The sequence below is a fragment of the Tiliqua scincoides genome, chromosome 2, assembly GCF_035046505.1.
Source record: "Tiliqua scincoides isolate rTilSci1 chromosome 2, rTilSci1.hap2, whole genome shotgun sequence".
Taxonomy (NCBI): domain Eukaryota; kingdom Metazoa; phylum Chordata; class Lepidosauria; order Squamata; family Scincidae; genus Tiliqua; species Tiliqua scincoides.
The window spans coordinates 54,052,032-54,068,114 of NC_089822.1; the positions used below are offsets into that span (position 1 = coordinate 54,052,032).

General features: G+C 43.7%; 1 protein-coding gene across 1 annotated transcript in view; it reads left to right on the forward strand.

The window, feature by feature from the left end:
• Positions 1-1,160: 1,160 nt before the first annotated feature.
• Positions 1,161-16,083, forward strand: part of SNCAIP (synuclein alpha interacting protein) — a 58,659-nt gene continuing 43,736 nt past the window's right edge. The window contains exons 1-2 of the mRNA XM_066616199.1: positions 1,161-1,225; positions 12,882-12,954. Of these exons, the coding sequence (XP_066472296.1) occupies positions 1,169-1,225; positions 12,882-12,954 (130 nt within the window). The 5' untranslated portion in view covers positions 1,161-1,168. The remainder of the gene's footprint in view (positions 1,226-12,881; positions 12,955-16,083) is intronic.

The window sequence follows — 16,083 nt, forward strand, 5'->3', positions numbered from 1 at the left end:
TATGCACCAGCAGTCTGGTTCCATTCTGGTTCAAATGGAGCCCGTCCCTCTTGTACAGGCCCCGCTTGTCCCAAAACGTTCCCCAGTGCCTAACGAATCTAAACCCCTCCTCCCTACACCACCGTCTCACCCACGCATTGAGACCCCTGATCTCCTCCTGCCTAGCTGGCCCTGCGCGTGGAACAGGTAGCACTTCAGAGAACGCTACCTTTGAGGTCCTGGCTTTCAGCTTCCTGCCTAAAAGCCTAAATTTGGCCTCCAGGACCTCCCAGCTACACTTGCCCACGTCGTTGGTGCCAACATGCACCACAGCCGCTACCTCTCCCCCAGCACTGTCTACTAGCCTGTCTAGACGAGAAGTGATGTCCGCAACCTTCGCACCAGGCAGGCAAGTCACCATGCGGTCCTCACATCCGTCGCAAACCCCCCTCTCTATGTTTCTAATAATCGAATCCCCCACTACAAGAAGCCCCCGACCCCCCTCCCGCCGAGGAGTATCCCGAGTGCGCTCGGATACGGGCCCATCCCCTGGAGAAGGGATCCCCCCTAGGGGATTGTTTCCCTCCTCTCCAGGATGACGTCCTCCAGTCCCGAGACTTCCCACCCGGGCAGCTGAGGAGCTGCACGCCTGAGGTTGGGACGAAGCCTGATCGTCCCCGGAAGTCTCCCCACGGTCCTCCTCTGACTGCCTGCGCTTCTCCAGGTCGGCCACCAAGGCTTCAAGGGAGCGGATGCGTTCCCTGAGACCCTGGAGCTCCTTGCACCGAGGACACACCCATGACTTATGCCCCAGATTCCTATCAACCATCCAGCTCTCATTCCTGGATTGCTGGTTTTTGTGGCAGAGTGGAATAATTGAATTTCCATATTTCTGTTTACCATGGCTTGGTGTTGAGAACTACCATTCCAATGAGACAATATGATATATGAGCTTGTATATACCAACATTGGAAGTCAAGAAAGAACTTTGGAAGACTGCAGAGCCTTTTTTGAATGCTCACTAAGCACTTACATGACAGCTCATAAATACTTAGCTGTTTCCAGATCCATGGAGGGGAAATCATCTGTTGCTACTTTTTAATGCATATTAATTATTGTCTTTTCTTTTTTTCTTTAAAATAGAATGTTATTATTGAACTAAGTCAATGAAGATGTGCATAGCAGAATAATGGAAGCCCCTGAATACCTTGATTTGGATGAAATAGATTTCAGTGATGATATATCTGTAAGTATGAGACTTCTCTTTATATTTCTGTGCTTGGTGAAGTGTATTGGTTTTGTTGTTGTTTTGCTCCAGCTATTTCTCAAGTGTGAAAAAAAAAAACTGAATCACTTGAAAGTGAGAAAAAGAGAGTAACTGCAATATCTCTGAAACAAAAGCTAGAGTTAGTTTTAAAACCAAGGTCTCCTTACCAGCTGAAGGTGTATATTTTCAAAAATTGTAATCTCCCATGTTAAGGTTTTGGAGTGAGTGAGCATTACAACCGGAAAATTGAAAACATTCTGAAACTCAATTTTCCTTTCCAGTTTAGAAATGGAAGATATACATTACATTTATCATAGGGTTTCTGCCATAAATAGCCTCTTTGGTGAGTGCTCCATCTTTTCCTGGCATGACATATGAAAGTATACACCACCCAGCTCGAAGCCACCATATTGTGAATATCCACACTCTTGTCTCATCTGTTGAAAATATGAAACCATGTGGTGAGTGTTCCTTCCTCACTGCTGTAATGCTGACATTCCAGTGGCATCCCTGTGGCAAACATAACTTATGTTCTGGCCTCTAGTGTGAGTGATTAAAAATCAGTCGAAGTAAATAGGTCTTTCAGGAAAAGAAAATTCTGCTCTAGAATACTTGTGTACCACTTTTCAGCAATAGTACTCACAAAGTGATTTACCTAACAAAAGGAATGAAAGAATGGTTCCCAGTCTAAAATAGGCTCAAAATCTAGAAACAAGTGGAAAGGAGACTCCAGAAACAGCCATTGGGAGGGATGCTATGCTGGGCTGAATAGGACTAGTTGTTCTTCACCTGCTAAATATAAGACCTTCTTTACCCAGCTAGGAGGGGCATGAATAAATGAATGAATGTCAGATAGCATGGATTCTGTGATGCCTTTCCAAGACTGTGCTAATCTCTTATCTAATCCAGATAAGAGATTAGCACAGTCTTGGAAAGACATCAATTAAAGACAACACAATTAACAACAGAATATTTAGCTCCAGTGCCAGTTGCAGGGTTGGACAGCATCTGTCCTGAAACACACAAGACTGTGATTAGCATGGCTGACAGGAGTGATCGAAATGTTTGAGACTTGGAAACATACCTCATACCTCAGATATGGCATTGAGCTTATGGTGAACCCTGAGGGTGATCTTCTATATTACCTGGGTAAAGTCCAGTGAGGTCATTGCATCCAATAGTGTACAGGACGCTTTTGAGAGTCACAAAAATTGTATGCATTGAAATATAGAGGAATCCAAAGACATGCCAACATTGCTGCTGTCACACATTCTGAGAATTTGTCACTAGCAATAGGGGATACATAATAAAATATGCCCTGGGTATGAACCTGCCTGAGGGATCTAGCTGGCCACTGTGTGGAAACAGAATGAATTGGATGGATCAGTTTTCTGACTTAATGTGGCAGTGCTTATGTTTTATTACTATAATTCCAAATGGGGAAAAACTAAAGGATAAAACTGAGTTCAACCTGAATAAACAAAACCTCTCTATATATCCTGCTGTTACATTTCTCCATTTTATGTGCCCCCTATTTCAGACTAGCTTCAGGAATCCACAAAGGTTAACTGTTCTGAAAGTGCATTGTAGCTCCCTAAGGGTGTCGAGTGGTTCAGGAAGCACTGAAGCCAGCATTATGCCTAGGGAATCTAAATACAGTAAAAATGCAGTCATTGTATGGTGCATACTTTGCAATTCTTTCAGGAACTAATGATGCAGCTTATTTCATTGTCCCTAATGAGATCATGACTATAGGTTATTTTATTTTATGAATCCCAATAAAAGCTCCAAACCAAATATGTGTTAAATACCAATTAGTGAGGGAATTAGACATTTGATTGCTGAACTTACGTTTTAAACTTTGACCTTTATAGATATTGTTCATTTTTAAATGTCTAAACTGTTTTATTCATGGTTTTGCTGTAAGACTATATCATGAAGCCTTTTTCTCTTAAAATGGAATGCCTTAATCTGACTATATTATGCAGATTTTTAAGGGGATATGTGTAAATCAGGGACTGCTAAATCATTCAACCCTGTGATCTATTTCCAAAGAATAATTTATTCAGTGTATCTGTGCTTTTATCACTGTGGGGTATTAGGACATGTCCCAAAACCTATTTCTAGACCCAATTTTATAGCAGCATAATACAAAGAAGATGTAACCTCTTCATGCTTTTCCCATAGTACCTCAATGATAAGCTTAACTGACAGTTGCGGAAATGGCTATCACAAATTTCCCGTGTTAATAATGAATTTTGTAAGATACTGCTGATTGTTTTGAATCAAGGAGTTGTTCCACTCATTAAAAAAAAGTTTTGTCCTTAATTTTCAGCTGTCACTATCAAAGAAAGATTAATTTCTATTAAAGAAAGATTAACGGTTATGCTTTCTTCATATTTGTAAATCTTAGATCTTATGAATAAAGCCTTCAATAAAAAACTTCAAACACATTTCAATGTAATTTAAATATACTCTATTCAGGAAGCCCATTGTGCACAGAGAGGGCAAAGGGCGCATGCTAGTTTTTTAACCATTCCCAAATTCAGCACCTTCCATGTGCATATAAGAGCAAAATGTGGTGACATCTGGAGGACACGGCTGCAAAGCATATTGGCATTCTGGATTTGCTAGCTGGTGCACTTCAATTTCCTCTCTCTGTACTTTCATTCTCCAGAAATGATATGTACATCACTTTGTGAACTTCTTTGTTGAAAAGCCATAAACAAATGTTTTAAATAGTTGTAATTATCAATTCCTGAGTAGCACTACATTCTTTTGTTCATTTTTTAAAAAAAATGTTGCTGTCCCTAATGTGATATAATTGTCATGGTTGAAATTATTTGAATAAAATTAAAGTTTGTTCCAAACCGACCCCATTAAACTGATTTTATTTTGAGGCACTGAACCAACACATTCTGATAGTCTTGATTTCTGTGTTTGAAAGTTTTGAGAACAATAACTTAACAAGTCCACGCTTCCTGTGTCTGGAGACTTCTCTGTGCTGGACCTGCTGCATGTTTCTTCCAGTTACATGAATAGACAAAAAATGTACAGTAAAATAACATTTAAAACTGAACTGCAAGACTGATCAGTAGCCACTCTCCATGGAACAGGATTGGAGCCAGAGAATGAAAGTTGCAATGTGAAGAGTTGTTAGTAGCCTGGGAAAGAAATGAATAATGTTCTGTCTTGGCGGCTTAGTAGTTTTTCAGCTGAAATCCTGCTCGTGGTATTGACAGAAACGGCAGAAATTTTAAGTGTTCATATTTTGTTTGGAGACAGGAGTTGAGCAGGAGGAAATCTGTTAATGCAATCAAACGCACACCATTAAAAGTACAATCAAATTTATAGCATGTTTAATAGATTCTTTGTAGGGAACAGAATACATTTTAAAGCTGTTAAAATTGAATGGTTTGTCATTCCGTAAGAGGAGGAAATAATAGAGAGGGGGAAATGTTGGCCTAACAAACCGCATAGCAGTGGAGTATAAAAAGCCTATCACTAATTGAACTGCCAATTGTGTAATAATTTAACCTGAACCACCTGGCTTCAAGAAGTGAGTATTTTCCCAGGAGACCTGAGGCTTCCCTTTCTGTTGCAACCTTATTGCTGATGAAATACCAAAATGCATTAGCTGATATGTTTACACCGCAAGCAGCATACTCAAATTCTTCATATATTCCGCGCTTTCCCAACTTATTAAAATCTACAGCTAGAAATAATGCTTTTGTAAATTTTAAAAACAGAGGGCTAATATTCTGTGATATGAGAACTTTTCCATGCATCTACATTCAGAGATAGAAGAAAATCACAAAATATTTTGTGTCTTTCAGCCTGCTTTTAGAATGTACATATGCATGTCAGAAGGGTATTTTTCATTTACAGATTGGGCTGGTGCACAGAGGAATTTAAGACAGTGCTCTGCTGACATAAAATGACTGTGCTGATGCAAAAGGCAGCAATACTGCAGCCTTGCCACCAGCGCCTGCTGCACCCACTGGAGCCAGTAAGAGTGGGTGGATCAGCTTTGGGGATGTGTTATGGGCAGGTATTGGTGGATATTTCTCTGCCGATTTCTTGACCACCATTTTGTCCTCGACATGCCTCCTTTGGTCTTCTTGGACTTGCATCAGCAAAATAGCAAGTGCAGTTCCAAGAAGAACCATGGAGGCCATGTGGGTATGGAGTAAGATAAGTAAAAAAAAGTTTACTTACTTCTCCATCCCTATGGGATGCCCACAGGATGCAGCAGAGCCTGTGCTGGTGCAACTGCACCTTGCAGGAAGCGTTTAGATTGGTTTGGGCCCTTATTAAATTGCTCTCCAACACAGAAAAGCATTTTTTCCTTGCCTGACTGACCTGACTCTGTGTGTGTGTGCACGCATGTGTGTGGCTGGATGGATGGCAGGCAGAGATTCAGCTTGTGTGTTACCACTCACATCTGACCAAAAGGAAGAACTGCAGAAAAACAAGTTATGGAAACCTCCTTCCCCTAATAGGCCAGAAAGGGTCACATTCTGGGCAAATACCAGCGATGAGTCTTTACTTGGCTTCATTTTCATCAGCCAAGGGAGTCATTTCTGTAATTGGCCACATGAGACTTATTATCATGTGGACTTTAATTTGATTTTGACACACAGTTAGCAAATTATCATGTACGACAACAAAACCACTTCTGTGACGTAACAGAAAAATTGCTGAAAGAACTGTGTTTTCCATTTTGGATTCCGTTTAATGATTTAGCTTTGTTTGCCATTATAAGAAATGCCCCTTCATTTAAGAAAGGTGTGTTTTTATATAGGCTTGAAGTGAAAGGTGCTAACACTAGCAGAAAGACACTTCTGCTTGCTCAACAGGAGGTCTGCAACCTCTGCCAACTCCTCCTTCATCCATAGCCCTTCCCCACTGCATTCCACACCATTCCTGAAGGGTCCCTGATTCCAGTGTCATCTTTTGGAGCGGCACTGGAGAAGGCAGGAAGGGAGATGGAGAAGCTTGTTCTGCATCAGGTTCAATGCTGCTCACAATTCTTAGGAACAGTCATACACTTGAAAATACGAATATTTTTGTATGTTTGTGTGTGTTGCTAGTTTTTATTAATGTGTTAAAAGCTATTTTATTATGAAAAGTATAATGAGTACCTTTGGCACTTAATAAGTGTGGGCATGAATGAATGCTGTTGTGATGTGTAGCATTCAGTTATGGGAGAGATCAAAGGGATCCATATTAAATTACCTATGATTTTTATTTGTGGGAACATTTCTTTGCAGTGCTGGATCTTATGGTTGAATGAAGGCATTCCACAAGTTTATGGAGAAATTATTGCTGCTTTCTCAGACATATGACATTGCTTTAAAAGGGAATCCATAGAATAGCTTGCTGATCAACATCAGGTGTGCCCCTTGCAGCAAAGTAGTATGACATGTTTGTTTTAATAATACTTACCCCTTGAGAAGTTGGCTTATTTTCCTGTATGTGTTTATATGGAATAATTTCTGTAAAATCCTTGAATTCCAGCAAATGTTATTACATATAGACGGAAATTTGAGTCTTGCCATATGTAAGCCAAAGCATATACACCTGTATGTGTATGCCTCAAGCTGAAAAATCAAAATCCAGAATAAATAGAGCAGGTGACCTAGAATTTCTTCAGTATATCCCACTGTTTCTTTCAATTTAAGATAGTGCTGTAACCAGCCCTGGCCCAAGATCTCCTGTTGCCAGTATTCTGTCTAAGGGGGGTTCATGTCGCTGCACAGACCCCTACTGTGGCAGCACCGTAGCTTCTCCGGACGCTGGGCAATTATGTCGTATATCACCAGACTTCCTGGAAAACTGAGCTCCAGGCTGTGCAGTAGTGCAGCCTACAAGGAACACAGCATGATGCAACCTGCCAGATGCTGCCCCCTGTCATCCAATGAAGTGCCAGCCTCTTCTGCTATCATTCTTCAATACTCCAGCTCAGCACTCTTCTGCCCTCCTCATTTCCTCTTCTTTTCTGTCCCCCACTACCTTTTCCAATCCAGGTATTGGAAGGAGGAGGAAGAGCAGTGGAGATAAGTAGGGAGACATAAGAACATGAGAAGAGGCCTGTTGGATCAGGCCGAAGGCCCATCCAGACCAGCTTCCTGTATCTTACAGTGGCCCAGCAGATACCTCAGAGAACACACAAGACAACAAGAGCTCTGCATCTTGTTGCCTTTTGCTTGCATTCTGAGGTAGCCTATTTCTAAAATCAGAAGGTTGCACAAACCCATCACAGCTTAAGAACATAAGAACAGCCCCACTGGATCAGGCCATAGGCCCATCTAGTCCAGCTTCCTGTATCTCACAGCGGCCCACCAAATGCCCCAGGGAGCACACCAGATAACAAGAGACCTCATCCTGGTGCCCTCCCCTGCATCTGGCATTCTGACATAACCCATTTCTAAAATCAGGAGGTTGCGCATACACATCATGGCTTGTACCCCATAATGGATTTTTCCTCCAGAAACTTGTCCAATCCCCTTTTAAAGGCGTCTAGGCTAGACGCCAGCACCACATCCTGTGGCAAGGAGTTCCACAGACCGACCACACGCTGAGTAAAGAAATATTTTCTTTTGTCTGTCCTAACCCACCCAACACTCAATTTTAGTGGATGTCCCCTGGTTCTGGTATTATGTGAGAGTGTAAAAAGCATCTCCCTATCCACTCTGTCCATTCCCTGCATAATTTTGTATGTCTCAATCATGTCCCCCCTCAAGCGTCTCTTTTCTAGGCTGAAGAGGCCCAAACGCCGTAGCCTTTCCTCATAAGGAAGGTGCCCCAGCCCCGTAATCATCTTAGTCGCTCTCTTTTGCACCTTTTCCATTTCCACTATGTCTTTTTTGAGATGCGGCGACCAGAACTGGACACAGTACTCCAGGTGTGGCCTTACCATAGATTTGTACAACGGCATTATAATACTAGCCGTTTTGTTCTCAATACCCTTCCTAATGATCACAAGCATAGAATTGGCTTTCTTCACTGCCGCCGCACATTGGGTTGACACTTTCATCGACCTGTCCACCACCACCCCAAGATCTCTCTCCTGATCTGTCACAGACAGCTCAGAACCCATCAGCCTATATGTGAAGTTTTGATTTTTTGCCCCAATGTGCATGACTTTACACTTACTGACATTGAAGCGCATCTGCCATTTTGCTGCCCATTCTGCCAGTCTGGAGAGATCCTTCTGGAGCCCCTCACAATCACTTCTGGTCTTCACCACTCGGAAAAGTTTGGTGTCGTCTGCAAACTTAGCCACTTCACTGCTCAACCCTGTCTCCAGGTCATTTATGAAGAGGTTGAAAAGCACCGGTCCCAGGACAGATCCTTGGGGCACAACGCTTTTCACCTCTCTCCATTGTGAAAATTGCCCATTTACACCCACTCTCTGCTTCCTGGCCTCCAACCAGTTCTCAGTCCACAAGAGGACCTGTCCTCTAATTCCCTGACTGTGGGAATTGTAACATGTGATGGACTTTTCTTCTAGAAATCTGTCCAATCCCCTTTTAAAGGCATTTAAGCCAGATGCCATCACCATATCCTTTGTAAAGAAGTTCTACAGACTAATTACATGCAGACTAATTAAGGAGAAATATTTCCTTTTGTCTGTTCTAACTCTCCCAACACTCAATTTTAGTGGATGTTCCCTTTTTCTGGTGTTGTGTTAGAAGGAAAAGAACACCCCTCTATCCATTCTGTCCCTCCCCTGTATAATTTTGTATGTCTTAATAATGAAGCCTGTTTTCTAGACTGAAGAGCCCCAAATGCTATAGCCTTTCCTTATAAGGGAGGTGCTCCAGCCCAGTAATCATTTTGGTCACTTTTCCTGCACCTTTTCTGGTTCCACTATGTCCTTTTTGAGATGTAGCGACCAGAACTGTACGCAATACTCCAGATGTGGCCTTACCATCAATTTGTACGATGGCATAATAATATTGGCTGTTGTATTCTCAATCTGCTTTTTAATTATCCATGGAATTGACCTTCTTCACCACCACCACCACACACTGGGTCAGCACTTTCATCAAGCTCTCCAGCACCCCAAGATCTCTCTCTTGATCCATTGCAGACAGCTCAGAACCCATTAGCCTATATGTGGTTTTGGTTTTTTGCCCCAATGTGCATTACTTTACACTTACTTACACTGAAACACATGTGCCATTTTGCTGTCTGTTCTCCCTTCTCGAGCTTTTACCACAATCCCTTCTGATCTTTACCACTGGGTAAAGTTTGATGTCATCCACAAACTTGGCCACCTCAGTGTGGGGATGGGCAAGTCAGGCACAGCTTGATTCGAGTTGAGTCACAAGGCTCCACCCCCACGACTCAACTCAAAATGAGTCATAACAGGGGCACTTTCCCCTTTAGAGCAGGGACATGCAGTGCAGGGGTGGCAGGTGAGGCAGAACTACCCCATCGTTGTCCATGGAAAAACGCCACAGCCAGCTGCCCCACCTACTTATACCAAGAAGCTCTCCTTACACCCACTTTCTTGGGTCTCCTCAGGTGTAAGAGGTGGGGCAGGTGGCTGCGGTATTTTTCCTTGGACAACAACAGGGCAGTTCTGCCTGAGCCATTACCCCACACTGCATGTCCCTGCTCTGAAGGGAAGGGGATCACTTGAATGCCTCCAGTGAGGCTCTGTGCAACACGTAGTGTTTTGCAAGCCAAGGTGAGGCTCCCTGCCTTACTTAGTGCTTTGTACCCCCTCTAGCTTTGCTACTGGAGCCCACAGAAGCCAGCCATGCGGATGGAATGCATGATTACTAAGAACCACTTCCTTCCCCTCACAGGGCTTCTCCAGCCAATTCCAAGGCAAGAACCACCTTGGGCTCTCCTTTCTGCCTTACCTCATTCAAAGAAAAAAAAATCAGACTGCCCATACTTCATCAAATGACCATTAGTTCTTTTAGAGATGAGCAAGAGAGCAAGCTCCTGCCTCCCGCCCGATGCAAAAGCAAAACATTAACCTTTTCCTGCCTCCTGGCTGGAACGTCCCTGCTGTTCACCTGAATGAATGACTCCATGTCTTTCACACTGTGAAAAAAGTAAGCAAGCTCACCCAGACAGAGACAGACTCCAGTGCGCATGCGCAGGGAATCAGTGCCGAGGCAAGTTGCCTCAGACTCAAGTCAATGCCCAAGTGATTCAAGTCTCCCCAAGTCAGTGAAAAATGCTGATTTTCACAGCTCGGACTCGAGTCACCTGACTTGAGTTCCCATTCCTACTTCACTGCTTACACCTGTCTCTAGGTCATTTATGAACAGGTTGAAATCACTGGTCCCAGGACAGATCCTTAGGGCACACCACTTTTCACCTCTCCCCATTGTGAAAATTGCCCATTGACACCCACTCTCTGTTGCCTGGTCCTCAACCTATTCCTAATCCAGAGATCGTTATCCCCCACTAATCTATTACCTGAAGGGACTGTTTCACATGCCCTTATTATATGTGTAGCCTTGCTGTAGCCTTTGAAAGTAGAGTAAGCATGTAATCAACCACAGTACTCCAAGCACTGTTAAGCCATGGAGACAAAATACAAGACATTAAATGTGTATTTTGGTGCTGTGTTTCTACTCCCCACCCCCTTAAATAGTAGCTCGGGGTGATTGGGGCCATGGCACAGTGAAAGGGGGCATTTAACTCTTTTCCCATGTACTACATTCCTGATGAATATTATACCCCTGATCCACTAACTGCTTTCCTTTGGTGCCCTCAAACCTTGTTGGAAATGCTTTAATTGTTCCTCTATGAAGCACTGAATCCTCGATGCTCATTTTGTAATTTAAATAGATGTGTTTTATATTGATTAGATTTAAGAATGAAACATTGTTTTCTCACTGAGATATTGCTCTCAGAAGGTTTGCGCCATGTTGACAGAAGGTGAGCCCCTGTTTGGTCTTGAAATTTGCTATTACAAATTTGTCTACGTCCATTTTTGCCTGGCCCACAGGTGTACACATTTATCCCTGTTGCGTATATGCAACGTTGGGCAGAAATGGCTTAATGAATATACATTATCTTTCAGTTCCACTGTTCATTAGTGTTTCTGACAAAATTGTTTCTGAAAGATAAGTTCACAAGCGTTCATAGTCGTTCAAACTTAGAAAAACTGATATGTAGGAATTCAGTCCGCTTACTGCATGAAGTAGCTACCAGAGCATTTTATCCATGAAAAGATAGGCATTGCCTTCCCACTAAAGAAACTTGCAGTCAGTGGCATCACTAGGGTTTGCTTCACTTGGTGCAGGAGGTCAGCACATCACCCCAATGATGGACCTTGTCCCATGCAGTGGGTGGTGCAATGACCTGGGTGGTGGGTGTGGTGATGTACCATTGCCCGCTCTGCTAGTTTTTTGGCTATACCTTTTGATAGAACACAGATATTTCAACATGGTTTTTTTTTATCGCATTCTGCTGTAAATTGCACATTGAATAGTTTGTAACATGATAGTATTATTCCTACAAATTGCGATTTAAGCAATTTTGATCACTAGTGGTGTCACCCCCTTCCAGGGTGTCACCTTACTAACACCTTATTGATTCCGTGCTGTGTCATAATCTCACTGGCTCTTTGAACAATCAGTCTCATTGGTCCATTTTAAATTAAGGAAATTTTATTTATTATTTATTTGTTATTAGATTTATATTCTGCCTTTCTCCCCGAAGGGCACCCAATGTACATTTTTGTTACATAAGACATTTGCATTTTTGATTTCTGTTTGGTTTTTTTGGCCATAACTTTTGATAGAATGTAGATATTTCACTCTGGTTTTTTCATGGCATTCTGCTGCAAATTATGCACCGAATGGTAAATAACATGATGGTGTTATTCCTACAAACTGCAATTTTGGTCAGTAGTGCACATCATCCACCTATGCGCGTCACCTGGTGTGGTCTGCACCCCGTGCACCCTGCTAGCAACACCACTGCTTTCAACCCAGTCCTGTGCAGGATTGTGCCGAGAGCTGGAGTTCCATTGCTGCAAAATGGTTGCTGAAAAGCACACAGAACGCTCTGTCAGTGGCCATTTTGGGAGTGTTGCTGCAAGAGGTGGCAGTGCTACCGATCTGCCACCTCTGGAGCAGGTAAGGCAGCAATGAGGGAGGGGCAAAAGTGGGTAGGGAGGGGTTGGAATGGGGTGGGAAGACTGCAGGAGGGGTGGCCCCGCCTCCTTTCTGTCCTTGGACTTGCCCCAGTTAAAGAACTGATGCAGGTTTAAGGTGACTTTTGCAGGGCAGGAGGGGCGGAAGTGGGTAAGGGGAATTCAGTCTTGGCTGCACCAGCAGGGGGGAGCATAGGATTGGGCTGTCATTATTTGATGTGACACCATAACTCAGATCTGCCAGCCTTAGTGGGTCAGATTAATATGAAATTCCAACTGATGCTTCATTCGCTGCCTCCCACAGGTAGAACAGTTCATGTGTCCTTACATGGCACCAGATGGGGGTCCAACAGCAATACTGAGTAATAATTCTGTTCTAAGCCTCCAGCAAAGCCCTGAATGCACCATTAAAATGAGGAATTCTTTACTATCAGTAATGTGGTTAGATTTTGAACCATTCAGGTTTTTGAACAAATATGGTTTTCTTTTCTTCTTTTTTAGTATTCGGTAACTTCTCTCAAGCCTATCCCAGAATTACGCAGGAAGTGTGATTTGCAAAATGAAGACAGAACAGGTATGCTGCCTATTTTTGTTCTGTAGTCCTTCTTATTAGAACTTTTGTTCAAGTGGATGCCCAAACAGAGAAAAGGGGCGGGGCCATCTGTACAATAGCTGACTTGTAACAATGAGTTTCTTCTTTTCTAACTCCCTTTTTTTCTGTATTTTTTTCTTAAGATGTTAAGTCATTAGCAGCAGCAACAACAAAAAAGTTCCATAAAAGGATTTGGCGGCACACAGATAAATGCAAGGTTTAATCTCAGCAGCTCCAAACCACAGCATATGCAAGAATTTACTGAAAAACCCGAGAAACCATTAGTGACAAGACATAATGATGTAGGCGCCAATGAAAAAATGTTGGATACATTTACTACCCATATGGTCATGACCAGTTTGAGGCATGATGTTTTGCCAAATTCTGAAACTCTATCAAGGATGCTACAAGATAGAATCTACTCTCAGGCATACTGTAACAGTTAAGATGAAAGCAAAGTTTTTGAGTTTAATAGTGTAAACTAAATGAAGAGTCATGGCACACAGATGAGAACCAGCTGGAGACCTTTCCCTCCCTACTGACAAAAAGTGCATTCAGTGTTGTTTTTCACTTTGTAAATCGGATTAAGGCTGTTTTGTTTCTGTCTTCAGCATGGAGCAAATTGTATTGGTGAGAGTAACGTATCTGCACTCCACTTTGAAAACTTTATTATACTTCCATCAAATGGCAGTTTCATGAATACCTTTGCATCTGAAATGTCTTTAATAGAAATCTGGGTACTTTTTCATTTTTGGAAGGATGGTTTGAAGAGCCATGTTGGGTTTTGGAAAGTATTTTATTTCTGTGTTGCTTTGCTGTGTAGCAGAAAATTGTCACGGCTTGTAACTGAGCTATAGCATTTTTCTGCTATAGTCAGTTCTCAATAACTGATAGCCCAATCCTGAGCTGCCTGGGGCACGCGGCTGTGGCAGTGCCGAAAATGACTGCCACCACATCCTGCATGCTCCATACAGCTGCTGGTGGCTCCTTGGGAGAAGGGGACTTTCATCCCTTTTCCCCAGGTAAAGAGAGTAGCCCTGCAATGGGGCTACTCGGTTCACCGCCAACCAAAAGGTCGGCGGTGAATCAAAAGCCTCGGTGTAGTGCGGTGAGCCCAACATGGAGGCTCTGGATCCGGTGGAGTATCGCTCCACCCATCCCACCTTCCTCCCTCCCTGCTCCCTCCCCGGCACGCCTTCTTCCCACCCTCTCCCCACCTCCTGCCTCCCTGTAACACCTCCTCCCCGCCTTCCGCCCCCTCCCCCCTCCCCAGAACACCTCCACCCCTCCTCCCTCCACACCCCTGCTTACCTCTCTGCTGCTTGGCAGTCCATGCAACTGCCGAGTGATGGAGGTTGGGTGCCCGCCCAGCTGTAGCCCGGCGCCGGCTAGTGCTGAGCTACCAATGGCGCTCAATCGGTGGTAGGGCCCACAAACATTCCTTATAGTACGTTTGTAACAGTGCGCGCCAGCAATGAGCCGGTGTGCTGAGTCCAGGATTGGGCTGTAAATTGTCACATCCCCTTACTCAGTCACACATGGGAATAAAGGAAAAACAATATCTTCCTTTCTTCACATTTTTTGTCTTCAACTCTCCCTGTTCACATTGAGCTTCTACCAACTTCTCACCATCCTGATGCAAATGAATAGGCAGGAAGATTCAGAACTGAAGCAGCCCTCGGTCCACATTAATTCATTCTCTGGTCAATACCCATAACTGAGTAAACAGAAGAGTTAAATTGCTTTAAGAACTGCTGTATGCAGGGCCTCTGAGAGGAATTTTATAAGGGGGTGCAAAGTTTCCCAAAGAGAGAGGGGGTGAATCAGAGTGGGGGGTGGCAATGGGGGTGGGCAGAATGGGGGCAAAACAGACAGGGGGAAGTGGCAACAGCCAGAATAGTTTTTGGAGCCCAGTCTCCCCAATGCAGAGCTCAGGTCTACCTACTTGCCCAGCATTGGCAGTTAACTACAGTAATATGGAAAACCAAACACACTCCAAAATCTCTCTAAAATCTTTCAAATATAGAAAATCATTGCAAGAGATTAGTAGCATTGTATTTAGGCTCACGCTAGAATGGAAAGTGTCATCTGTACACCAAAACGGACTTCTGCAGCAAATGTGTCCTTGAGCTCCTCTGCACTCCTTAATGGTAAGCGGATCCATAAGCCAAAGAGCTATAGTAGCAGGTCAGTTTTCTCCCAGTTAAGGAATGTATGCGTTCCTGGGCCTGACGCGTATGACTTTTGGGAGTAGTGGCTGCCATGTGCCCATGGTAATGCCCCCAGCTTGGAAAATGTAAGATCCCAGGAAATTTCTGGGCCCCCTCTTTTGGCTCCTGGGCCCCTTTTCTGACCCTGGGCTTGGGTACAAATTACTCCCTTTACCCCCCCCCCTCCTAGGCCCTGGCTGTATGATATTATTAGCATTCCAATAGAGCTTCTGTGCTGCTGGAACACGCATTGGCAGCTCACTGTGTTTGCAGTGGTCACAAAGCATGAACCCACCATTTTGCAGAGCTGGGCCACTGCCACAAATGGCCAGTGGACTCCAGAGATGCCTCAGTGCCAGTAATTCAGTGCTGGGGTGGGCAGTGGATGGCCATAATCCACCTCCCTGGGTCTACTTGGACTTTCACCACCAGCAAACTGGCTGGTGCACATCCAAGTAGATCCATGAGGAAAGGCTACTGCGTTTGGGCCTCTTCGGCCTAGAAAAGAGGCACCTGAAGGGGGGACATGATTGAGACATACCAAATTATGCATGGGAAGGATAAAGTGGATAGAGAGATGCTCTTTACACTCTCACATAACACCAGAACCAGGGGACATCTACTAAAATTGAATGTTGGGAGAGTTAGGACAGACAAAAGAAAATATTTCTTTACTCAGCATGTGGTTGGTCTGTGGAACTCCTTGCCACAGGATGTGGTGATGGCATCTGGCCTGGATGCCTTTAAAAGGGGATTTGACAAGTTTCTGGAGGAAAAATCCATTACGGGTTACAAGACATGATGTGTATGTGCAACCTCCTGATTTTAGAAATGGGCTATGTCAGAATGCCAGATGCAAGGGAGGGCACCAGGATGCAGGTCTCTTGTTATCTGGTGTGCT